At 48.9% G+C, this 24,159-nt stretch overlaps 1 protein-coding gene across 1 annotated transcript in view; it reads left to right on the forward strand.

Moving 5' to 3' along the window:
* The window catches only part of DNAH2 (dynein axonemal heavy chain 2), a 187,912-nt gene that overhangs the window by 46,352 nt on the left and 117,401 nt on the right, over positions 1-24,159 (forward strand). Inside the window, exons 9-15 of the mRNA XM_058183311.1 lie at positions 5,600-5,687; positions 5,940-6,145; positions 6,250-6,379; positions 8,661-8,843; positions 17,353-17,567; positions 17,923-18,069; positions 22,229-22,385. Coding sequence (XP_058039294.1) covers positions 5,600-5,687; positions 5,940-6,145; positions 6,250-6,379; positions 8,661-8,843; positions 17,353-17,567; positions 17,923-18,069; positions 22,229-22,385 — 1,126 coding nt within the window. The remainder of the gene's footprint in view (positions 1-5,599; positions 5,688-5,939; positions 6,146-6,249; positions 6,380-8,660; positions 8,844-17,352; positions 17,568-17,922; positions 18,070-22,228; positions 22,386-24,159) is intronic.

The following is a 24,159-nucleotide window of genomic DNA, read 5'->3' on the forward strand; positions in this document are numbered from 1 at the left end:
TGTCGCCCGATGGCACCCTGAGAGTCCCTCTCTGTGAGGCGCACGGGTCGGTGAGAGGTATTCGGTAGCAGTAGGCGGTCCCGTAAATAGCCCGGCCCTATGCCATGGGCGCTTTAAAGGCGTTCACCAAAACCTTGAAGCGCACCGGAAGGCCACAGGTAGCCAGTGCAGTCTGCGCAGGATAGGTGTCACACGGGGCCACGAGGGCTCCCTCTATCACCAGCGCGCATTCTGGACTAACTGAAGCCTCCGGATGCCCCTCAAGGGGAGCCCCATGTAGAGAGCATTGCAGTAATCCAGACGAGACGTCACGAGGGCGTGAGTGACTGTGCACAAGGCATCCCGGTCTAGAAAGGGGCGCAACTGGCGCACCAGGCGGACCTGGTGGAAAGCTCTCCTGGAGACGGCCGTCAAATGATCTTCAAAAGACAGCCGTTCATCCAGGAGGACGCCTAAGTTGCGCACCCTCTCCATCGGGGCCAATGACTCGCTCCCGACAGTCAGCCGCGGACTCAGCTGACTGTACCGGGATGCCGGCATCCACAGCCACTCCGTCTTGGAGGGGTTGAGCTTGAGCCTGTTCCTCCCCATCCAGACCCGTACGGCCTCCAAACACCGGGACAGCACTTCGATAGCTTCGTTGGGGTGGCCCGGTGTGGAAAAGTACAGCTGGGTGTCATCAGCGTACAGCTGGTACCTCACACCGAAGCCACTGATGATCTCACCCAGCTATTAAAATTACAGCTAGTCCTTGACTTACGACCGCAATTGAGCCCAAAACTTCTGTTGCTAAGTAAAACATTTGTGAACCCCAGTTTTGCCCCATTTTAGCATCTTTCTTGCCACCGTCGTTAAGTGAATCACGGCTGCTGGTAAGTTAGCTCTCGGTTGCAAAGCGAACCTGCCTTCCCCGTGGACTTTGCTTGTCACAAAAGGTCGCAAAAGTGGATCGCAGGACACACACACACAAACACCCCCGGGACACTGCGACCGTCATAACTATGATCACGTGATCCTAGGTAAGGCTCTCACGGTCGTAAGTGCGAAAAACAGTTCGCGCGTCCCTTTTTTTCCAGCCCCTAAACGGTTTATAAGTCGAGGTCTCCTGCCTGTCCACGAAGGCCCCTCCAGAGATGGCCGTGAGCCACGCCCTTCTCATCCTGGTTTGATTGCTCGCACCACCTTTGGCAAGTTTGATCGGAGCCGGCAAACCATGGCTTATAAGATCCTGACCAGTACGCTGAATTTTTTTGGGGTGGGTGGGTGGGAAACCTTGCAATTCTTGGCTTCCCCGGTCCTCTCCCAGCCCTGCCGGGGACGCTACCCCAGCCCCCTCCCCTCCGCCCGCCCGCCCAGCTTCTCCTCCGCACTTCAGAAATAATCCATCATTATGATTAGGGATGTCAGGTTTAAGTGGCTGCCTGGTCCTTGACAATTAAGTCTTAAGTGTTCCTTGTCTGCTTCAAATTCAAATTAGTGGGGCTGGATCAATATCCAGCAAGATACAAAAAAGGCATTTAAGACCCCCGCGCAGCAGCCTCCCGGACCCCTGGATTAAGCTCTTGAGCCTGGTCCCTGGGGGGAGGGAGGGAGGGGAGGGGGGGGGCTGTCTTCGCCCTTCCCTGATTAGCTGATTTCTTTGGAAACCTCTTGCCCAAGGATGGGGGGCGGGGAAAAAGGGGGGAGAAGAAGATGAAGGAGATCAGCTCAGCCCCCCCCCCTGTTTTCCTAAGGTTCTGGGCTGCTTGCTGCCGACCCCCATCCTTCCCCCTTAGCCCCCGCCCCCATGAGAATAACGATAAGAGAAGAACTGGGAGGGACCTTGGAGGTCTTCTAGTCGAGCCCCCTGCTCAAGCATCTCAGACAGTCCCTATCCCATTTCAGACAAGCGGTTGTCCAATCTCCTCTTTAAAAAAAACCTCCGGTCATGGAGTACCCACAACTTCTGGTGGCAAGCTGTTCCACAGGCTAATTGTCCTTACTCTTAGGAAGTTTCTCCTTAATTCCAGGTTACTTCTCTCCTTGATGAGTTTCCATCCGTTGCTTCTTGTCCTGCCTTCGGGGGGCTTTGGAGAATAGCTTGACTCCCTCTTCTTTGGGGCAACCCTTCAAATACTGGAAGGGTGCTATCATGTCCCCCCAATTCTTCTCTTCTCCAGATTGGCCAAATCATATCCTGCAATTGTCCTTCCTATGTTTTAGTCTCCTTTAAGCCTTTGATCCTCTCCGTTGCTCTTCTCTGCACTTTTTCCAAAAGTCTCAACATCTTTTTTGTTAACCTGGGGACCAAAGCTGGATGCGGTAATACTCCAGGTGTGATCTTACTAAGGCTTTACAAAGCGGTATTAATCTTTCCTGTGATTTTGATTTCTACGCCTCTGTTTATCCAGCCGAGGATCGTATCAGATGGAGATTTTTGTAATATCCTTCCCCCCCCAGGAGTGGGGAGGGAATGGAGATTTTGCAGTATCCTTCCCCTGCCACGCCCACCAAGCCATACCACGCCCACTAAGCCACGCCCACAGAAGCGGTAGTAAAAAAAAAATTGGATTTCACCACTGGTCTGCGGGATGTTTGCTGCGGATCCACATCCTTCCCTGTCCAGCTTAGCCCCCGTGAGCATAAGAGAATGGCAGAATTGGAAGGGACCTTGGAGGTCTTCTAGTCTGACCCCCCCCTGCTCAACCAGGAGGTCCTATCCCTGGGGTCTCCCCAACGTGGTCACTTTAAGACTTGTGGACTTCAACTCCCAGAACTCCCTAGCCAGAATTCTGGGAGTTGAAGTCCACAAGTCTTAAAGTGACAGTGTTGGGAGACCCCTGCCCTCTACTATTTCAGACAAATGGCTGTCTAGTCTTTTCTTAAAACCCTCCATTAATGGGGCATCCACAACTTCTGGTGGCAAGCTGTTCCCCTGGTTCATTGTCCTCACTGTCAGGAAATTCCTCCTTCGTTCTAGTTGGTTCTCTGCTGGGTAAGTTTACATCTGTTGCTTCTTCTCCTGCCTTCAGGTTCTTTGGGGCAGCCCCTCAAATATTGGAAGGCTGCTATCATGTCCCCCCTAGTCCTTCTCTTCACTAGACTAGCCAGGCCCAGTTCCGGCAACCGTTCTTCATATATTTTAGCCTCCAGTCCGGGGGGTGAAATCCAGCAGGTTCCGACTGGTTCTGGAGAACCGGCTGCGGAAATTTTGAGCAGTTCAGAGAACTGGCAAATACCACCTCTGGCTGGTCCCAGGAGTGGGGAGGGAACGGAGATTTTGCAATATCCTTCCCCCAGGAGCGGGGTGGGAATGGGGATTTTGCAGTATCCTTCCCCTGCCACGCCCACCAAGCCACACCCACAGAACCGGTAGTAAAGAAAATTTGAATTTCACCAGTGCTCCGGTCCCCTAATCAGCTTTGTTGCTCTTCTCTGCACTCTTTCCAGAATTTCAACCTCTTTTATATATCTATATCTATATCTATATCTATATATTTGTAGCTCTTGGCATATTCGGGTCTTTTCCCGTGTAAGATTGAGAGTATCTTGGCGACGTTTCGATGAGGTCTCACTCATCATCTTCAGGCTGGTGCTTTCGGCTTCGTGCTTGTGCGAGCAAAGCGTGGTCGGAATTGCAGTCTCTCTATAAATACTGGTGGGGAGGTGGGGAGTGTTGCTGTGAGCGGGTTGGTTGGCTGTGTGGTTGCATCTTGATTGGTAGATGGAGTGGGTGTTTGCAGATTGGTCGGCTGTTTCGTAGCATCCTGTGTGGGTGTGGTCCTAGTCTTTTGTGTTGTGACGACCTGGTTAATGGGCTGTGTGGAAACATCCTGAGTTCTGGGAATGTGACCTCCTGTAGTGGTAATGGGTTTCCTGGAAATGTTCTGAGTTCTGTATATCTATCTATCTATCTATTTATCTATCTATCTATTATCTATCTGTCTGTCTGTCTATCTTCTCTCTATCTGTCTATCTATCATCTATCTATCATCTATATCTATATGTCTACCTATCTATCTATCTATCTTTCTATCTATTTCTCTATCTATCTATCATCTATCTATCATCTATCTATCTATCTATCATCTATCTCTCTATCTCTCTATCATCTATCTATCTATCTATCTATCTATCTATCTATCTATCTATCTATCTATCATGTCTATCATCTATCTATCTCTCTATATCTCTCTATCTCTCTATCTATCTATCTATCTATCTATCTATCTATCTATCTATCTATCTATCTTCTATCTGTCTGTCTATCTATCTATTATCTATCTGTGTCTATCTATCTATCTATCTTCTATCTATCTATTTTCTATCTATCTATCTTTATCTATCTGTCTTATCTATCTATCTATCTATCTATCTATCTATCTATCTATCTATCTTCTATCTATCTTTTATCTATCTGTCTTATCTATCTATCTATATCATCTATCTATCTTCTATCTATCTATCTTTTATCTGTCTTATCTATCTGTCTATCTGTCTATGTAGTTATCTATCATCTATCTATCTATCTATCTATCTATCTATCTATCTATCTATCTATCTATCTATCTTCTATCTGTCTGTCTGTCTATCTATCTATTATCTATCTGTGTCTATCTATCTATCTATCTTCTGTCTATCTATCTATCTATCTTCTATCTATCTTCTATCTATCTATCTATCTATCTATCTATCTATCTATCTATCTTCTATCTATCTTTTATCTATCTGTCTTATCTATCTATCTATCATCTATCTATCTATCTATCTTCTATCTATCTATCTTTTATCTGTCTTATCTATCTATCTGTCTATGTAGCTATCTATCATCTATCTATCTATCTATCTATCTATCTATCTATCTATCTATCTATCTATCTATCTATCTATCTTCTATCTGTCTGTCTGTCTATCTATCTATCTATTATCTATCTGTGTCTATCTATCTATCTATCTTCTGTCTATCTATCTATCTATTTTCTATCTATCTATCTTTATCTATCTGTCTTATCTATCTATCTATCATCTATCTATCTTTTATCTATCTGTCTTATCTATCTATCTATCTATCATCTATCTATCTATCTTCTATCTATCTATCTTATCTGTCTTATCTATCTGTCTATCTGTCTATGTAGCTATCTATCATCTATCTATCTATCTATCTATCTATCTATCTATCTATCTATCTATCTATCTATCTATCTTCTATCTATCTATCTTTTATCTATCTGTCTTATCTATCTATATCTATCTATCATCTATCTTTCTATCTATCCTCTATCTATCTATCTTTTATCTATCTGTCCTATCTATCTATCTATCTTTTATCTATCTGTCTTATCTATCTATCTGTCTATCTGTCTGTCTATCTATCTATCTATCTATCTATCTATCTATCTATCTATCTATCTATCTATAAATATATAGAGAGAGTGTTGGAAGGGACCTTTGAGGTCTTCTAATCCAACCCCCTGCTCAAGCAAGAAGTTCTATATCATTTTAGACAGGTGGCTGTCCGGTCTCTTCTTCAAAACCTCCAGTGATGGAGCGCCCTCAATTTCTGGTGGCAAGCCGTTCCACTGGTTCGTTGTTAATTAACTAGTGACTCTTCTGACAGGCTTTCTGGGAAGGGATGGGTTCTGGACCAGACCAGCATCTTCGCCCAGGTGGATGCTTTCGTCCAACGCTGCAAAGACCTCCTGGAGGTAGGTGTGCGCTGACCGCCTCTAGCGGTCCATGTTAGCCACTAAGGGTTGACCTCTGCAATCCATCTATGCCTGCTGGCATCGTTGAGGTCCGGTCTTCTGCAGAGCAAGAGCGGGTTGGCTGGATGGAGGGATCTCCAGCTCCCTCTTCCTGCCTCTTTTCCCATAATTCTCTGGGCCAGCTGGATCCGTGCCCCAAGAGACTAGATCCCCGGGAAGGCGGTGATCACAGCCGCTTCCTCCTCCTGGTAGGTCTGCGACAGCCAGCAACACTTCGCCCGCTGGGAAGATGGCAAACAGACCCCGCTGCCCTGTTTTTTTGGTCAACAAGGCCCTCAGATGACGCGCAGCTTGCTGGAGATTGAGGAGACCTTCAATAAATACCTCAACAACCTGCGGAACGTGAAGGGAGGAATTCTGGATGTGAAGAACACGACCTGGCATGAAGACTTCAGCCGGTGAGAAAGACGGATCTTCCGGTGGGTGTGGCGCATGGGAGCTCCATGGGACGTGTGCCGTGGAGGTCCACCACTTTTCTCCTCCGTTCTTCTCGTGCCATCAGCTTCCGCGCAGGAGTCAAAGACCTGGAAGTCATGACCCAGAACTTGATGACTTCGGCCTTTGAGACGGTGAAGGATGTAGAGCATGGGGTGGAGATTCAGGATATCTTCCAACATTTGTCATCCCGAGAGGTACAACTTCTTGGACCCACAATGGTTGACCTGGGGAGATGGGGGGGTCAGCTGAGGGTGGGGGTGGGGGTGGGGAATGAAAGAGAGGGCTTCCAAGAGTGGCTGTATCGACGCTAAAGTGGCGTCTGGTGGACCTGTGCTCCAGTTTTCTTAGCGAGCAGAAGAAGGACTTGACCCTGAGATGGTCTTCAGGTCTCCTGAATGATGTTGGGAAGGGTTGAAGCAACTGGACAATGGGCGGGCTTCAGTTCCCAGAATTCTGGGAGTTGAGGTCCATCCATCTTAAGCAGGGCATTCTGGGAGTTGAGGTCCATCCATCTTAACCCTGGAATTCTGGGAGTTGAAGTCCATCTATTTTAAGCAGGGAATTCTGGGAGTTGAGGTCCATCCAGCTTAAGCATGGAATTCTGGGAGTTGAAGTTCATCCATCTTAACTCTGGGATTCTGGGAATTGAAGTCCATCTACTTTAAGCAGGGAATTCTGGGAGTTGAGGTCCATCTATTTTAAGCAGGGAATTCTGGGAGTTGAGGTCCATCCATCTTAACCCTGGAATTCTGGGAGTTGAAGTCCATCTATTTTAAGCAGGGAATTCTGGGAATTGAAGGCCATCTACTTTAAGCAGGGAATTCTGGGAGTTGAAGTCCATCTATTTTAAGCAGGGAATTCTGGGAGTTGAAGTCCGTCCATCTTAAGCGTGGAATTCTGAGAGATGGTGTCCACCTATCTTAAGTGTGGAATTCTGGGAATTGAAGTCCATCCATCCTTAAGTTGCTGAGGTTGAGCAGTGATGGCGAAACTTTTGGGCACCGAGGTGCCCAAACTGGTACGCGTGTGCGCACCGAAAACCCAAAGGGCCGTTGGTGATGGCATGCATGCCCACAGGGAGGGCATGAGTGGAGCTAGAATGTCTTAACTAGAATGTCTTAGCACAGCGTTTCCCAACCTGGACTTCAACTCCCAGAATCCCTTGGCCGGGAAGGGAATTCTGGGATCCTGGAAGGGCCCTTTGGTCCAACCGATCTCCTCAGTTGCGACGTGCAAGAGAGAAGTGAGAAACACGGTGGCAGAAACTAGAACAGTCTTCTCAACTTTGATAGCTTGAAGATGGCTGGACTTCAACTCCAACATGGCGGGCTGGGGAATTCTGGGAGTTGAAGTCCACCCATCTTCAGGTTGCCCAGTCTTGAAAACACCAGGTTTAAGGGATAGAAGAGAATCAGAATAGAGCAGGAAGGGACCTTGGAGGTCTTCTAGTCCAGCCCCCTGCTCAAGCAGGAGATCCTATCCCATTTCAGACAAATGACATATTTCAGACATATTTAGATACGAGCCAGCCGTGTGCAGCAGCTGCTAAAAAAGCCAACACAGTTCTGGGCTGCATCAACAGAGGGATAGAATCAAGATCACGTGACGTGTTAATATCACTTTATAATGCCTTGGTAAGGCCACACTTGGAATATTGCATTCAGTTTTGGTCGCCAGGATGTAAAAAAGATGTTGAGACTCTAGAAAGAGTGCAGAGAAGAGCAACAAAGATGATTAGGGGACTGGAGGCTAAAACTTATGAAGAACGGTTGCAGGAACTGGGTATGTCTAGTTTAATGAAAAGAAGGACTAGGGGAGACACGATAGCAGCCTTCCAATATCTCAGGGGCTGCCCCAAAGAAGAGGAAGTCAAGCTATTCTCCAAAGCACCTGAAGGCAGGACAAGAAGCAATGGGTGGAAACTAATTGAGGAAAGAAGCAACTTAGAACTAAGGAGAAATTTCCTGACAGTTAGAACAATTGATCAGTGGAACAACTTGCCTGCAGAAGTTGTAAATGCTCCAACACTGGAAATATTTTAAAAAATGTTGGATAACCATTTGTCTGAAATGGTGTAGGGTTTCCTGCCTGGGCAGGGGGTTGGACTAGAAGGCCTCCAAGGTCCCGTCCAATTCTGTGGTTGTTATTGTTGTTGTTATTGTTAAATGGCTGTCCAATCTCTTCTTCAAAACCTTCAGGGATGGAGGTGGCACTGGTTAATTGTCCTCATTGTTAGGAACTGAATTCCAGGTCGCTTCTCTCCTTGATTAGTTTCCACCCATTGCTTCTTGTCCTGCCCTCTGGTACTTTGGAGAATAAATTGGATATAAATCCAACTTCGATTGAAAACTGGGGAGATGGAGATTCAGGAGGACCCGATAACGGAACGGAAGGAGAGGGTTGTGGCCTTGGAGGTCTTCTAGGACACCTTCGCTCCCTTGACCCATCCCAACCGGTGTCTTCTCCTTTCTCCAGGCCATCAAGCGCACTTTCGACAAGAAAACGGTGGACGTTTTCATGCTCTTCAACCGGGAGCTATCCCTGGTCAACAAGGAACTCAGCAAGAAGGCCCCTTTCCTGACGCCGTACATGTGTCATTATTCAGGGATGGCCCACTGGATGCGGGCGCTCCGGCGGCGTGTGGACAGACCCATGAAGGTACGGCTGACGCTTCTAAAAGCCTGGGCTGAGGGCATCTCCCATAGCTTCCCAGCGTGGCTTCTTCTCAGCTTCTGGCTCAGTTGGGTGGCTATCAAGACGTTTTACAGGGAGTCCTCGACTTACGAACACAATGGGGTTACATCGGCCCTGAAAAAAAGTGACTTACGACCATTTTTCACACTTTACAACCGTTGCAGCATCCTGGGGCGGGGGTGTGTGTGTGTGTCACGTGATCGAAATTCTGCCGTTTGGCAACTGGCATGTACTTACGACGGTTGCCACGTCCCGGAGGGTCCCGTGATTCCCCTTTTGCGACAAGCACAGCCAGGGGGGGGAAACCGGATTCACTTAACGACCGTGTGACCGACTTAACAATTGCAGTGGTTTCACTTAACCACCCTGTGGCAAGAAAGTTGGGGCAGGGCTCGCCTCATGAATGTCTCGCTTAGCAACAGCAGTGTTGGACTCCGTTGTCGACGTAAGTCGAGGACTGCCGGTATTGGACGGGGCCCCATCAGGAGATCCCAAAGCTGCAGATTAGATCAGGAAGGTGGAAAAAGCAACCAATGCGAAGTTTTTCCAATGGTTTTATTGGCGTATCAAACCTTCTGACCAGCTTTGGGAAGCCGGATTCAATTAAACACTGTTGTGATTTAACGACACAATGGCAGTGACACACTTTAACAACTGTGGCCAGAAAAGCTGTGAAAGCGGGCCCAAACTCGCTTCACAAATGTCTTGCTTAGCAATAGAAATGTGGGCCTCCATTGTGCGGTCGTAAGTCGAGGAAATTACTTTGTAAATAAGATGGTGGCTTCTCGGTGCTCTGGGCATTAAAAAGAGGGTGGAAAAATCCTCCTTCCATTCCACCGGTCAGCAAAATTTATTTTATTTATTTATTTATTTAATCAAATTTTTATACCGCCCTATCTCCCGAAGGACTCAGGGCGGTTTACAGCCAGATAAAAATACAGAAATCATACACAAGAAAAACTAATTAAAAAACTTATTTAAATAGGCCAAAATGTAAAATTACAATTAAAATGATCAAACCCCATTACCTAAAAATTAACAACTAACCCCAGTTAAAATTAAGTAAAACTTAATTAAAATAACAACAACAACCACAGCAACAATAAGAAGAAGAAGAAAAAGAAAAAGAGGAGGGAAGAGGAGGAGGAGGAGGAGAGGGGAGGAGAGGAGAGGAGGAGGAGGAGAAAGGAGGGAAGAGGAGGAGGAGAAGAGGAAAAAGAAGGAGAAGAAGGAGAAGAAGGAGGAGAAAAGGAGGAGGAGGAAGAAGTAGTTTCATGTTTCATGAATAAAAGAGATAATGACAACAACAACAATAAGAAGAGGAGGAGGAAGAGGAAGAGGAGGAGGGAAGAAGAGGAGGAAGAAGAGGAGGAGAAGGAAGAGGAAAAGAGGAGGAGAAAGAGGAGGGGAAGGAGAGGAAAAAGGAGAAGAAGAAGAGGAAGAAGAAGTAGTTTCATGTTTAATGAATAAAAGATAATAACAACAACAATAATAATAATAATAATAAAAAGAAAAAGGAGGAGGAGGAGGAGGAGGAGGAGGGAAGAAGAGGAGGAGGAGAAAGAGGAGGAGACGAAAAAGAAGAAGAAGAAGAGGAGGAGGAGAAGAGAAAGAAGAAGTAGTAGTTTCATGTTTAATGAATAAAAGAGATAATAACAACAACAGCAATAATAATAAAAAGAAAAAGAGGAGGAGGGAAGAAGAGGAGGAGAAGGAGGAGAGGAGGAGGACGGGGAGGAGGAAGAAGAGGAGGAGAGGAGGACGAAGAAGTAGTTTCTTGTTTAATGAATAAAAGAGAATAATAACAACAACAACAATAATAATAATAATAAAAAGAAAAAGGAGGAGGAGGAGGAGGAGAAAGAAGAGGAGACGAAAAAGGAGAAGAAGAAGAAGAGGAGGAGAAGAGAAAGAAGAAGTAGTAGTTTCATGTTTAATGAATAAAAGAGATAACAACAACAATCATAATAAAAAGAAAAAGAGGAGGAGGGAAGAAGAGGAGGAGGAAGAAGTAGTTTCATGTTTAATGAATAAAAGAGATAATAATAACAACAATAATAATAATAATAATAATAATATAAACCCCACTTCAGTCTTTGTTTACGGCCACCGTGGCTGTCGGCGATTCCTTCCTTTTCTCTTTTTCCCCCTGTCTCTTTTTCAGCTATTTACCTGAAAAACATCCTCCTCCTTCACTGGTTCCTTTTAGCAGCTTTAATTATACTCCAGGAGAGAAACAACCTGGCATTCCAGCCGTCAATCAAACGCAATGCCCCCCCCCCGTGTCTCCCCCCCCCCCTCCTCTCCCGGTGCCCACTCGAAAATGGAAAATAGACAAATTGGCGAAAAACAAAATGGTTCCCACTGAAGGTCCTCGGGGGGGGGCGAAAATGTTTTTTTTATGCCCACGTTTGGCTGGCTTGGACCACAAAAGATGCTCTTTTCTGGCTTTAATTTTTAGTGGCGTGGGGTGGGAGATGTGCCCAGCTTTTGAAATGCAGGCGGTCCTCAGACTTAGGACCGCGATTGAGCCCCGTCACTAAGCGGAGCCATTGGCGAAGAGAGTTAGGGCCTTTCGTGCCACGGTCGCTAAGGGAATCGCTGCGGTTGTTCATGGTTGTTAAGTGGGTTAGGATCCCCCCCCCGGGGACTTGGCTAATCAGAAGATCCCAAAAGGGGATCCCATGACACACACATGCGCATACGCACACGGGACGCTGCGACTGTCGTAAGTGTGAGTCGGTTGCCAAGCATCTGAAATTGGATCGAGTCACCACGGGGGGGGGGGGATGCTGCTGCAACGGTTATAAGTCCATGAAAAAGGGTCATGGGTCACTTTCTCAGGGCCGTCGTAACTTGGAACGGTCGCTAAATGAATGATGATCAGCCAGGGACTATCTTGCAGGTCGTTGTGAGGTCCTTGGTGGCCCCTGAGCTCGGTGTTTTGTTTGCAGACGTTTCACAACCCAGCTAAGTATCGTCATCAGCGCTAGGAGGGATGCGAGGAATGGGGGAATGAAGAGGAAGAAAAGGTGGAAGAAGAGAAGGAGGAAAAGGAGGAAGACGGGGGGGGGGGTCCTTGGTGATCTCTGAGCTGGGTGGTTTTCTTGCAGGCGTTTCATGACCCAACTAGGGAACATCATCAGTGCTAGAAGGGAGCTGGGTTTGTGGAAGGGAGGAGGAGGAGGACTGTGAGATCCTTGGTGCTCTCTGACCTTCGTAGTTTTCTTTCTTTCTTTCTTTCTTTCTTTCTTTCTTTCTTTCTTTCTTTCTTTCTTTCTTTCTTTCTTTCTTTCTTTCATCGCATTTTTATACCGCCCTATCTCCCAAGGGACTCCGGGCGGTTTACAGCCTGATAAAAAACATACATATAAATACAGAATAAAACACCAGTTTAAAAAACTTATTAAATAAGGCCGAATATTTAAAAATAACACTAAAAGTAATAAAACCCCATTAAAACCAAATTCAAAATTTAAAAATTCTAATCCAGTCCTGCGCAAATAAATAGATGTGTCTTCAGCTCGTGGCGAAAGGTTCGAAGGTCGGAAAGTTGGCGAAGTCCTGGGGGAAGCTCGTTCCAGAGGGTGGGAGCCCCCACAGAGAAGGCCCTTCCCCTGGGTGTCGCCAGTCGGCACTGCCTGGCCGACGACACCCCGAGGAGTCCCTCCCTGTGAGAGCGTACGGGTCGGTGGGAGGCGATCGGTGGCATCAGACGGTCCCGTAAGTAACCTGGCCCTATGCCATGGAGCGCTTTGAAGATAGTTACCAAAACCTTGAAGCGCACCCGGAAGGCCACAGGTAGCCAGTGCAGTCTGCGCAGGATAGGTGTCACATGGGAGCCATGAGGGGCTCCCTCTATCACCCGCGCAGCTGCATTCTGGACCAACTGGAGCCTCCGGGTGCTCCTCAAGGGGAGCCCCATGTAGAGAGCATTGCAGTAATCCAGACGAGACGTCACGAGGGCGTGAGTGACCGTGCATAGGGCATCCCGGTCTAGAAAGGGGCGCAATTGGCGAACCAGGCGAACCTGGTGGAAAGCTCTCCTGGAGACGGCTGTCAAATGGTCTTCAAACGACAGCCGTTCATCCAGGAGGACGCCCAAGTTGCGCACCCTCTCCATCGGGGCCAGTGACTCGCCCCCAACAGTCAGCCGCGGCTGCAGCTGACTGTACCGGGATGCCGGCATCCACAGCCACTCCGTCTTGGAGGGATTGAGCTTGAGCCTGTTTCTCCCCATCCAGACCCGTACGGCTTCCAGACACCATTCTTGGAGACGTTTCATGACCCAGCTAGGTAACATCATCAGTGCTGGATGTGTGAAGTTGGGTAAGGAGAAGCGGAGAAGGTGGAAAAGGTGGAAGATGGAGAGGAGTAGAAGGAGGAGGACTGTGGGATCCTTTCTGAGCTAGGTTGCTTTCTTGCAGACGTTTCGCGACCCAGCTAGGGAACGTCATCAGTGCTGGAAGGGAGTGGGGTTTGCTCTCTGTTTATATACTTGGGAGCGATGGTTCCTTGATTGGTTGTCGAGTGTTGGATTGTGTGTCTGACTCGGTGGTTCTTTCATTGGGGAGGGGACTGGGTGGGTCAGCCTCCCACCTGTCTGCCAATCCCAGCACGGAACTGCCAGGCTTCCATCCTCCCCACCCTCCTGTGCCTTGGCTTCGGAGTCCTGTCGGGCGCCCCTTGCCGCTCACCTCCGTCTTGTGAGCTAAAAACGAAGTCACGAAACTGACCGCATAACTCTTCTTTCACCGTTGGCGGAGGAAAAGTATCGCAAGAGTTGGGAGGGGCCTTAAGAGGTCATCCAGCCCAACCCCCTTTACACTGCAGAATTCGCACCATCTCCTACGCCGCACGATTCAGTGACTGCTCAGCTGCAGTTTGAAAACTCAGCAGGAAAGGGGAAGAAATGCCTCTCTGTCAATCATGGACTGGATTGACAGCTCTTCCTGCCAACGAGTCCTTCCTATTGATGTCTCATCTCATAACTTCTCGTCTTACTCCCTGGAGCAGGTGAGGAACATACGTTCTACAGAAAGCTTTCCTCAACCTTAGCAACTCTTAAGACAGGTGGACTGCAACCCCCAGAATTCCACACTCGCTGTAAGATGCTTAGACTTCAACTCCCAGAATTCCACCCTTAAGGCGAGTGGACTTCAACTCCCAGGTGTCCACGTTTAAGATTGATTGACTTTCAACTCCCAGAATTCCACGCTTAACATGGGAGGACTTCAACTCCCAGAATTCCATGCTTAGGATTTAAGGGACTTCAGCTCCCAGGATTCCATTCTTAAGACAAGTGCACTTCATCTCCCAGAATGCCACACTTAAGATGAGGGGACTGCAACTCCCAGATTCCCACGTTTAAGATGGAGGGCCTTCAACTCCCAGAATTCCACACTTGAGGCGAGTGGATTTCAACTCCCAGGATTCCATGCTTAAAACGGATGGCCTTCAAATCTCCCAGAATTCCCTGCTTAAGATGGGAGGACTTCAACTCCCAGAATTCCACGCTTAAAATGGATGTACTTCAAATCTCCCAGGATTCCCTGCTTAAGATGGATGGGCACCATCTCCCAGAATTCCAAGCTTTAGGTGGGAGGACTTCAACTCCCAGAATTCCATGCTTCAGATATGTGTGGACTTTACCCATAGTGCTCTTTCCTGTTCTCTCCCTTTCTCTCTCTCTTTCTCTCTCCCTCCCTCCCTCCCCCTCTCCCTCCTTCCCTCTCTCTCTCTCTCTTTCTCTCTCTCTGTCCCTCCCTCCTTCTCCCTCTCCCTTCCTCCCTCTCTCTCCCTCTCTCCCTTTCTCTCTCTCTTTCTCCCTCCCTCTCCCTCCCTCCCTCTCTCTCCCTCTCTCTCTTTCTCTCTCTCCCTCCCTCCCTTCTTCTCCCCCTCCCTCCCTCTCTCTCCCTCCCTCTCTTTCTCTCTCTCTTTCTCTCTCCTCTCCCTCCCTCTCCCACCTTCCTCTCTCTCCTCCCTCTCCCTCTCCTCCCTCTCTGTCTCTGTCTCTTTCTCCCTCCCTCTCTCTCTTTCTCTCTCTCTCTCCCTCCCTCCTTCTCCCTCTCCCTTCCTCCCTCTCTCTCCCTCTCTCTCTTTCTCCCTCTCTCTCCCTCCTCCCTCTCCCTTCCTCCCTCTCTCTCTCTCTCTTTCTCCCTCCCTCCCTCCCTCTCTCGCTCTCTCTCTTTCTCCCTCCCTCTCTCTGTCTCTCTCTCTCTCTCTCTCATGTGAGCATTGGTTTTAGGGGCTGTGCCTTATGGGTGTCCAAAGCTATCGGGTGGCCACCCCTATCGGGATGGAAAGCAAGATGGCTTCCCAGGCAGCATCTACAGAACGGCTGGCGCAGGTTTTGAAGAGCAGGGAGGGATGCCTTCGTGGGGTGATGATGCCCCTCCTGTCATTCTCGGGAGGGCACAGGGTGCAGCGTGCCCCCCCCGGCTCCCCGATTCTGCGCCCCCCTCGCCAGCTCTGACGAAGCGACCCCTCGCTGGGCGAGTTGGCACGCGCGGCGCCTGACTCAACGGTGCGAACGGCAGCTGGTTTTTCCCGAAAACATTTCTTACTTCTTTCTCTTGGCACCGACCGTTGGCACCCCTTCTCCTAGGTGGCATGTGTTGTTTTGTTCATTACGCCCACCCGAACGTCTCTTCATGGGCAACGGGGAATGGCATTTGCAATTTCCTGTTGACCGAGCCGAGGACGAGGTGAGCAAAAGGCTCGGGGAGTGGAACATGGGAGCTCTGGTTGGCAGCCAGGAAAGGATGGGCTCTGGGCAGCTTTTGAGATCCCTCAACGGGTGCCAGGAGACCGTGGGCGTTACTGCTAGGTTGTCACACACACACAAAGCCATTATCACCTTTGTCAGGTGCTTGGTAGCTGCTAGGAATTACAGGTAGTCCTTGACTTACAATGCTTCATTTAGTGACTGTTTTTCACACTTAGGACGGTCGCAACCTCCCCCGTGCTCACAGGATCAAAACTCAGACCTTTGGCAACGGACTCATATATATGACGGTCGCAGTGTCCCCGGGGGGTCATGCGATCCCCTTCGGGCAAGCAAAGTCAACGAGAAATCCAGATTCGTTTCGCAACTGTGGTTACCTCAGCAATTCGCTTAACAACTGTCGCAAGAAAAGTCGTAAAATGGGGGGGGGCCCCGCAAGATTCACTTAACAGCAGTCTGGCTTAGCGACAGAAATTTGGGGCTCCGTTGTGGTCGTAAATCGAGGACGGCTTGTGATTTATGGCCTTCTTTCGCATTCTGGCCTTTCCTGACACCATTTGCACGCAAAACGTTTCCACGCCTGGCAAGAAATTGTGTTATAGGTGGTCCTTGACTTACGACCACAATTGAACCCAAAATTTCTCTTGCAAAGGAAGACGGTTGTTAAGTGAATTGCGCCCCATTTTTACCACCTTTCTTGCCACAGTTCTGAAGCGAATCCCTGCCGGTCGTTCAGTTAGTCATACGGTTCTTAAGTGAATCTGGCTTCGCCGTTGACTTTGTTTGTCGGAAGGTCGCGATAAGGGGATCACGTGACCCCGGGACATGGCGACTGTCATGAATACGAACCAGTGGCCAAGCGTCCAAATTTGGATCAGGTGACCACGGGGGATGGTGCAACGGTCGTCGGTGTGAAAAACGGTCACAAAAGTCACGTTTGTCAGTGCTGTTGTAAATTTGAATGGTCATTACATGAAAGGTTATAAGCTGAGGACTATATGTACACAAGAATAATAGTCAACATTACATTGGTATTAGATAAGGGTCAGCGGAATTCAAAGGAGGCTGAACTTGGATCACTTATGGCAATGCGAGGATTCTGCACTGATGATGCATTTAATACCACCCTCCAAGCTCTGCAGAGTATTCTCCTACAGTCCCTTTCTCTTCCTCTTTGTCCTGTGTCTCACCAAAGCCCACCCTCCAAGCTCTGCAGAGTATTCTCCTACAGTCCCTTTCTCTTTGTCCTGTGTCTCACCAAAGCCCACCCTCCAAGCTCTGCAGAGTATTCTCCTACAGTCCCTTTCTCTTTGTCCTGTGTCTCACCAAAGCCCACCCTCCAAGCTCTGCAGAGTATTCTCCTACAGTCCCTTTCTCTTCCTCTTTGTCCAGTGTCTCACCAAAACCCACCCTCCAAGCTCTGCAGAGTATTCTCCTACAGTCCCTTCCTCTTTGTCCAGTGTCTCCACCAAAGCCCACCCTCCAAGCTCTGCAGAGTATTCTCCTACAGTCCCTTTCTCTTCCTCTTTGTCCAGTGTCTCACCAAAACCCACCCTCCAAGCTCTGCAGAGTATTCTCCTACAGTCCCTTTCTCTTTGTCCAGTGTCTCACCAAAGCCCACCCTCCAAGCTCTGCAGAGTATTCTCCTACAGTCCCTTCCTCTTTGTCCAGTGTCTCCACCAAAGCCCACCCTCCAAGCTCTGCAGAGTATTCTCCTACAGTCCCTTTCTCTTCCTCTTTGTCCAGTGTCTCACCAAAGCCCACTTCATCCCTCACATTGGGACTGGAGAGGAGAGTTTCCAGACCTATCAGCTTCTGGTGCAAGCCATGGATGAGATCGAGAGGAAGACCTTTCACGAGTGGACCCAAGGCCTGGACAAGGACAGCTTGAAGCGCCTGGACACCCCTCTCCTCATCACCAGTGCCGAGATGCCAGGAATGTTGGACATCAATTTTGACAAGTGAGTGAAAAACGCGGGAAGAATCGGAGAGGACCTTGTTGCCCTGGCATTCCGCCATTGTTTCATGCTCCCTTCTTCCTTCCTCCTCCTCCTTCTCCTTCCCCTTCTTCCTTTTCCTTCTTCTTCTCGTCCTCCTTCTCCCTTCTCCTTCTCCTTCTTCCTTTTCCTCCTTCTCCTTTTCCCTCCTTCCTCCTTCTCCTTCTCTTTCCCCTTCTCCTTCTCCTCCTTCCTCCTCCTTCACCTCCTCCTTCTCTTTCTCCTTCTCCTTCTTCTTCTTCCTCCTCTTTCTCCTTCTCCTTCTCCTTCCCCTTCTCCTTCTCCTTCTCCTTCTTCCTTCTTCCCTCTCCTTCTCCAGGCACCTGCTAAAATTATTTGTGGAAATCCACTACTGGGAGAGGGTGCTGTTTGAGATCCCACATTACGTGGTGGAGGTGTACGAACGGAAGGAGGACCTGAGGAACCTGAGGGAGAACCTTCTGCTGGTGGTCCGAGACTACAACAGGTGAGTAGCTTTGCATCCCACGACCTTTGGAAGGTCCTCACAGGCTCCTTTCGATTTCGGAAGAGCTGTTATGGGGTCTGTAATCCCATCTACCTCAGCTTCACAACCAATAAACACGGCAACCTTTGGCAGCCGGTAGGACTTGTCCCTTGAGGCCTAGGTGCCGATCCAGTTAATCAGTGGAACTCCTTGCCTCCAGAAGTCCGTAGAGATTCTCAGCCATCCAGATCATGGTTGTCCCGAAGGTGCTTTTTCAGGAGACCACTGGACTTTCTTCGTTTTTCCTTTTGAAGGCGTTTCGCTTCCCATCCAAGAAGCTTCTTCAGCTCTGACAGGATTGCCCGTTATCCTGTCAGAGCTGAAGAAGCTTTCTTAGATGAGAAGCGAAATGACTTCGAAAGAAAAAAAAAACCCCAAAAAAGTCACCTTTGGGACTTGCCTCCCGAAGTTGTGGGTGGCTCCCTCACTGGAGGTTTTGAAGAAGAGACGACCGGACACCCATTTGTCCGAAATGCTCTAGCGTCTCCTGCCTGAGCAAGGGGGGGGTTGGACTAGAAGACCTCCAAGGTCCCTTTCCACTCAGTTATCCTGTCAGTCTGACGAAGAGAAGGATCGGGGGGGACGGGACGGGACATGATAGCATCTTACAATAGAGAGCGGATCAAGCTATTCTCCAAAGGACCAGAAGGCAAGACAAGAAACAACGGATGGAAACTCATCAAGGAGAGAAGCAACCTGGAATTGAGGAGACGCTTCCTAACAGTGAGGACAATTAACCAGTGGAACAGCTTGCCACCAGAAGTTGTGGGCGCTCCATCACTGGAAGGTTTTAAGAAGAGACTGGACAACCATTTGCCTGAAAGGGTGTAGGGTCTCCTGCTTGAGCAGCGGGTTGGACTAGAAGACCTCCAAGGTCCCCTCCAGTTCTTCTGTTATTCTCTCTGAAGCCCCTTGGCTGAGAAACAGGAAGACCGGGGCTGCCCCCTTCTCATTCCTCTGCCCCGGATTTGAAATCTGGGACCTCCAGATGTCGAAAACCAGGATGTCCTGTCGGAAAAACTGATGTTGGTTTGATGCAGGGTCAGAAATGTTTTGAGTCCAAATGGTGGGCGACCCTTCACGGCCCCTAATCTAGCTTTGGTGGAGAAGGCCGTCCTCAAATCCTCAAATCCAGACGCTGGTCAACCGGCTCCTGTTTATTTATTTATTTATTTATTATTTAAATTTGTATACCGCCCTTCTCCCGAAGGACTCAGGGCGGTTCACAGCCAAGTAAAAATACACAATACACTATAAATACAATTAAAATACAGTTAAAAAACTTATTAAATTGGCCACGATTAAAATTTAGGACTAAAACCCATTAAAACCCATAAACTTAAAAAACTAACCCAGTCCAGCGCAGATGAATAAGTGGGTTTTAAGCTCGTGGCGAAGGTTGGAGGTCCGGAAGTTGACGAAGTCCTGGGGAGTTCGTTCCAGAGGCGGAGCCCCACAGAGAAGGCCCTTCCCCTGGGTGTCGCCAGACGACACTGTTGCGCCGACGGCACCCTGAGGAGTCCCTCTCTGTGAGAGCGCACGGGTCGGTGAGAGGTATTCGGTAGCAGCAGGCGGTCCCGTAAGTAACCCGGCCCTATGCCATGGAGCGCTTTGAAGACGTTCACCAACACCTTGAAGCGCACCCGGAAGGCCACAGGTAGCCAGTGCAGTCTGCGCAGGATAGGTGTCACGCGGGAGCCACGAGGGGCTCCCTCTATCACCCGCGCAGCTGCATTCTGGACTAACTGTAGCCTCCGGATGCCCCTCAAGGGGAGCCCCATGTAGAGAGCATTGCAGTAGTCCAGACGAGACTATTTATGACGGTTTATGACGGTTGCAGCGTCCCGGGGTCACGCGACGTCCCTTTTGGCGACCAGTGAGAAATCCCGACTCGTTTAACAGCGGTCTTCCTGTCGGCGATCCGCTCGCCCATTTCCTCCCGGGCAAAAGACTCTCAGATCGGGTTGACATAGTGCAGAAAATCCAAGCTACCGACCACGGCTGGCGGGCGGGCTTGGAAGGGAGCTGAGAGGGGGAGAAGTCATTTCAGTGGGACCTTCTTGAGATTTTTCTTGTGGAGGTGGGCTTGGCAAGGAGGGTCCCTGTTTTTCCCGTTCTTCCTGGAGCGCCAGGGGGAGGCGTTGGCTCTGCCGAGGAAGCGTGCGTGGCTTGCAACGAGCTTTTTCTTGGCAGCTGGGCTTTTTGTCGTGACACACACGTGTGTGAAGCTGGTGTGTTTTTTTTGCGCCTCTTTTATTTTCTCCTCGGAAGTTAATCGGTGGGTGGGGGAGCTGGGGAGGATGCGGCGGTCTGTTTTCATCCAATTTGCAGATTTCTCTCAGGAAGGACAGCCACGGGACTGGGCGTTCGGTCTTCCTGGGGATTACTGTGTCCATCGTCCATAGCCAACATGGGTTAGGGGCCGGGGGTGGGGTGGGGGGCTGGGAGGAATGGGTCTGTAGGCCAACATGCCACCAGGGCAGGGAAGATGGAAGGATGGAGGGTCTAGGACAGGGTTTCTCAGTTTTGGGCACTTTGAAGACATGTGGGCTTTAATTCCCAGAATTCCATGCTTAAGATGGGTGGATTTCATCTCCCAGAATTCCATCTTTAAGATAGGAGGATTTCATCTCCCAGAATTCCATGCTTAAGATAGGAGGATTTCATCTCCCAGAATTCCATGCTTAAGATAGGAGGAGTTCATCTCCCAGAATTCCATCTTTAAGATAGGAGGATTTCATCTCCCAGAATTCCATCTTTAAGATAGGAGGATTTCATCTCCCAGAATTCCATGCTTAAGATAGGAGGATTTCATCTCCCAGAATTCCATCTTTAAGATAGGAGGATTTCATCTCCCAGAATTCCATGCTTAAGATAGGAGGATTTCATCTCCCAGAATTCCATGCTTAAGATAGGAGGAGTTCATCTCCCAGAATTCCATCTTTAAGATAGGAGGATTTCATCTCCCAGAATTCCATGCTTAAGATAGGATTTCATCTCCAGAATTCCATGCTTAAGATAGGAGGATTTCATCTCCCAGAATTCCATCTTTAAGATAGGAGGATTTCATCTCCCAGAATTCCATCTTTAAGATAGGAGGATTTCATCTCCCAGAATTCCATGCTTAAGATAGGAGGATTTCATCTCCCAGAATTCCATCTTTAAGATAGGAGGATTTCATCTCCCAGAATTCCATGCTTAAGATAGGAGGACTATAAATGATATGATTGGTTGGAAAAAATAGAAATCAAAATTAGAAATTGGATTGTTAATCTAACTCAATTAAAAATTAGGAAATGGAAATTATTGGATTGGTAAATAGAATAACAGAATGTAAATATAAGTATGTATAGGACTGAGTAAAAAAAGAACAGAGACTATATATACCACTGTCGATACGACAAGCTGTAAAATACGTAACACTGTTTGTGTTTGTGATGTGTTTTTAATGTGTGTTTTTTTCTTCATTTTGTTTTTAAGGGTGAAAAGCTTAATAACAATTATTTAAAAAAAAAAAAAGATAGGAGGACTTCATCTCCCAAGAATTCCACACTTAAGATGGGTGGATTTCATCTCCCAGAATTCCGTGCTTAAGATAGGAGGACTTCATCTCCCAGAATTCTGTGCTTAAGACGGGTGGATTTCATCTCCCAGAATTCCACGTTTTTGTCTGGACTTCATCTCCCAGTATTCCATGATTGATGGGTGAAGTTCATCTCTCAAGAATTCCACGCTTAAGATGGGTGGACTTCAACCCTGCCGGCTGGGGAATTCTGGGAGTTGAAGTCCACTTCAACTTCAACAAAGCAATCTTGCTTGGAAGATCCGTTATGAAGGACCCTTGAGGGACCTTCAGGGTTTGGGGTTGGGCAAAATTTGCCGGCTGTTCTTAAGGAAACCCAAAGCTCTGAGAGGCTGAGCAGTCTCCAAGGGCCTCTGTCTGCCAGAACCAGGGATGGGAATGATTTATGGAAACGAGGAACATCTGGCAGAAGGCCGCCTGCTGCATAATGTATTTTGACGGCAAGGCCTGGAATGCGTCACAATTTGGCTCCTTTCCCTGTCTTGGGGGAAGGAGGATCTGGATCTTAACACCTTCCACCCTTCCTTGGGTACACAGGATCATCAGCATGCTGTCCGAGGAGGAGAGGGGCCTCTTCCGGGAACGTATCCGCTACCTGGACCGGAAGATCCAACCTGGCCTGAAGAAGCTCCACTGGTCCCTCAAGGGGGCCAGCACGGTCTTCATCTCGGAGTGTCGTCTCCATGCCAGCAAGGTCAGGATGAGGGTTCCTTGGCCTCCCCAGGATGCCTTGAGAGACACAAAAAATGAGGGTTGACATCCTGAGGCCCATAACTCACTGGGTAGCAGTTCCGCCCCGGTCCCAGCTGCTTTGTCCCCTCGGTCCAGGGGGATTGTGAAAGATGGTGGACCTCAGAGTAGAGTTTCTCTCCTTCTGAGGTTCTGCCCCGGCAAGGAGTACCTCGGTCCCCTTATTGTGGAAATGATGGCATTAGCCGTTTCTTGCCTATCTTCAAGTGGGCTTCACCTCTGCCTTGGTTGCCCTTTTTGGTAACCATCAGCCACCTCTTGGGGCCAAAGCCACCTCCTGGTCCTTCTTAGCAGAAGCAAGAAACGGACTCCTTGACACGAAAAAAAACCCTCTTTATTTACCTCTTGTGAATTAATGGCATCCAACCCACCGAAAAGTCCGGGCAAGAGTCCTTCAAGGAGTTAACGGCAGTAACAGACCTTATCAGTTCCTTGCGATATGAGCTCCCAACCGAAAGGCTTCAAATTAAGTTCTGGCATGCAGTCTTTGTGGCACAAAACGGCATGAGCAAAATCTCCAGAAATACGAACGGTTGTCTCCTACGACCACCATTCCCCTTTCCTTCTCTTTATTCATTCCCCAGCCAGGGAGGGGCCATTCAGCGTCCACGTGTGCTTTGCTTCCCGAGTCGACTCCTTGTCCTCCGTTGCTCTCTTCTCCTAACTGCTCTGCGCATACCACGGGCATCGGGAACAGGCCCCAGCTGTTCTTCCTCCTCACTCATCTCAGCTTCCAAAGGCAGCTGCCTCTCCGGCGGCTGGGAAATGTCGGAAGGCACTGGCTCTATCTCTGCGTCAGACGCAGAGCATCCATCAGAGCCTTCCTCAGACTCCAGAACTGGTCCAAGTTCTTCCCCAACCTCCTCATCCTCCGAGTCTGGTGGCCACAACAATGCCCTTGAGATCCCTTCAGCTCTCTTGGGCCGGCTATGTCGCCTCCCGTTGCCATTCTGAGTGTGGTCCTCCCAGGCCCACTAGGTACCACCTCTCCCCAACATCTGTGGCTCTTCTCCCATCTTCTCTCCCTCTTCCCACAGGTCCAGAACATTGTGAACGAATACAAAGCCGCCACCTTGGCCATTGCTCGCCGGGCCCAGCAGATGAGCGAGGCTCTGTTGGTCCGAATCACTGGGAAGCGGGTCTACAACGACCTGGAGTTTGAAGAGGACCAGAAAGACCACCGGGACATGGTGCATAATGTATTTTGACGGCAAGGCCTGGAATGTGTCACAATTTGGCTCCTTTCCCTGTCTTGGGGGAAGGAGGATCTGGATCTTAACACCTTCCACCCTTCCTTGGGTACACAGGATCATCAGCATGCTGTCCGAGGAGGAGAGGGGCCTCTTCCGGGAACGTATCCGCTACCTGGACCGGAAGATCCAACCCGGCCTGAAGAAGCTCCACTGGTCCCTCAAGGGGGCCAGCACGGTCTTCATCTCGGAGTGTCGTCTCCATGCCAGCAAGGTCAGGATGAGGGTTCCTTGGCCTCCCCAGGATGCCTTGAGAGACACAAAAAATGAGGGTTGACATCCTGAGGCCCATAACTCACTGGGTAGCAGATCTTCCCCGCTCCCAGCTGCTTTGTCCCCTCGGTCCAGGGGGATTGTGAAAGATGGTGGACTTCAACTCCCAGAATTCCACGTTTTTGTCTGGACTTCATCTCCCAGAATTCCATCTTTAAGATAGGAGGATTTCATCTCCCAGTATTCCATGATTGA

The sequence above is a fragment of the Ahaetulla prasina genome, chromosome 4 (assembly GCF_028640845.1).
Source record: "Ahaetulla prasina isolate Xishuangbanna chromosome 4, ASM2864084v1, whole genome shotgun sequence".
NCBI classification, from domain to species: Eukaryota; Metazoa; Chordata; class Lepidosauria; order Squamata; family Colubridae; genus Ahaetulla; species Ahaetulla prasina.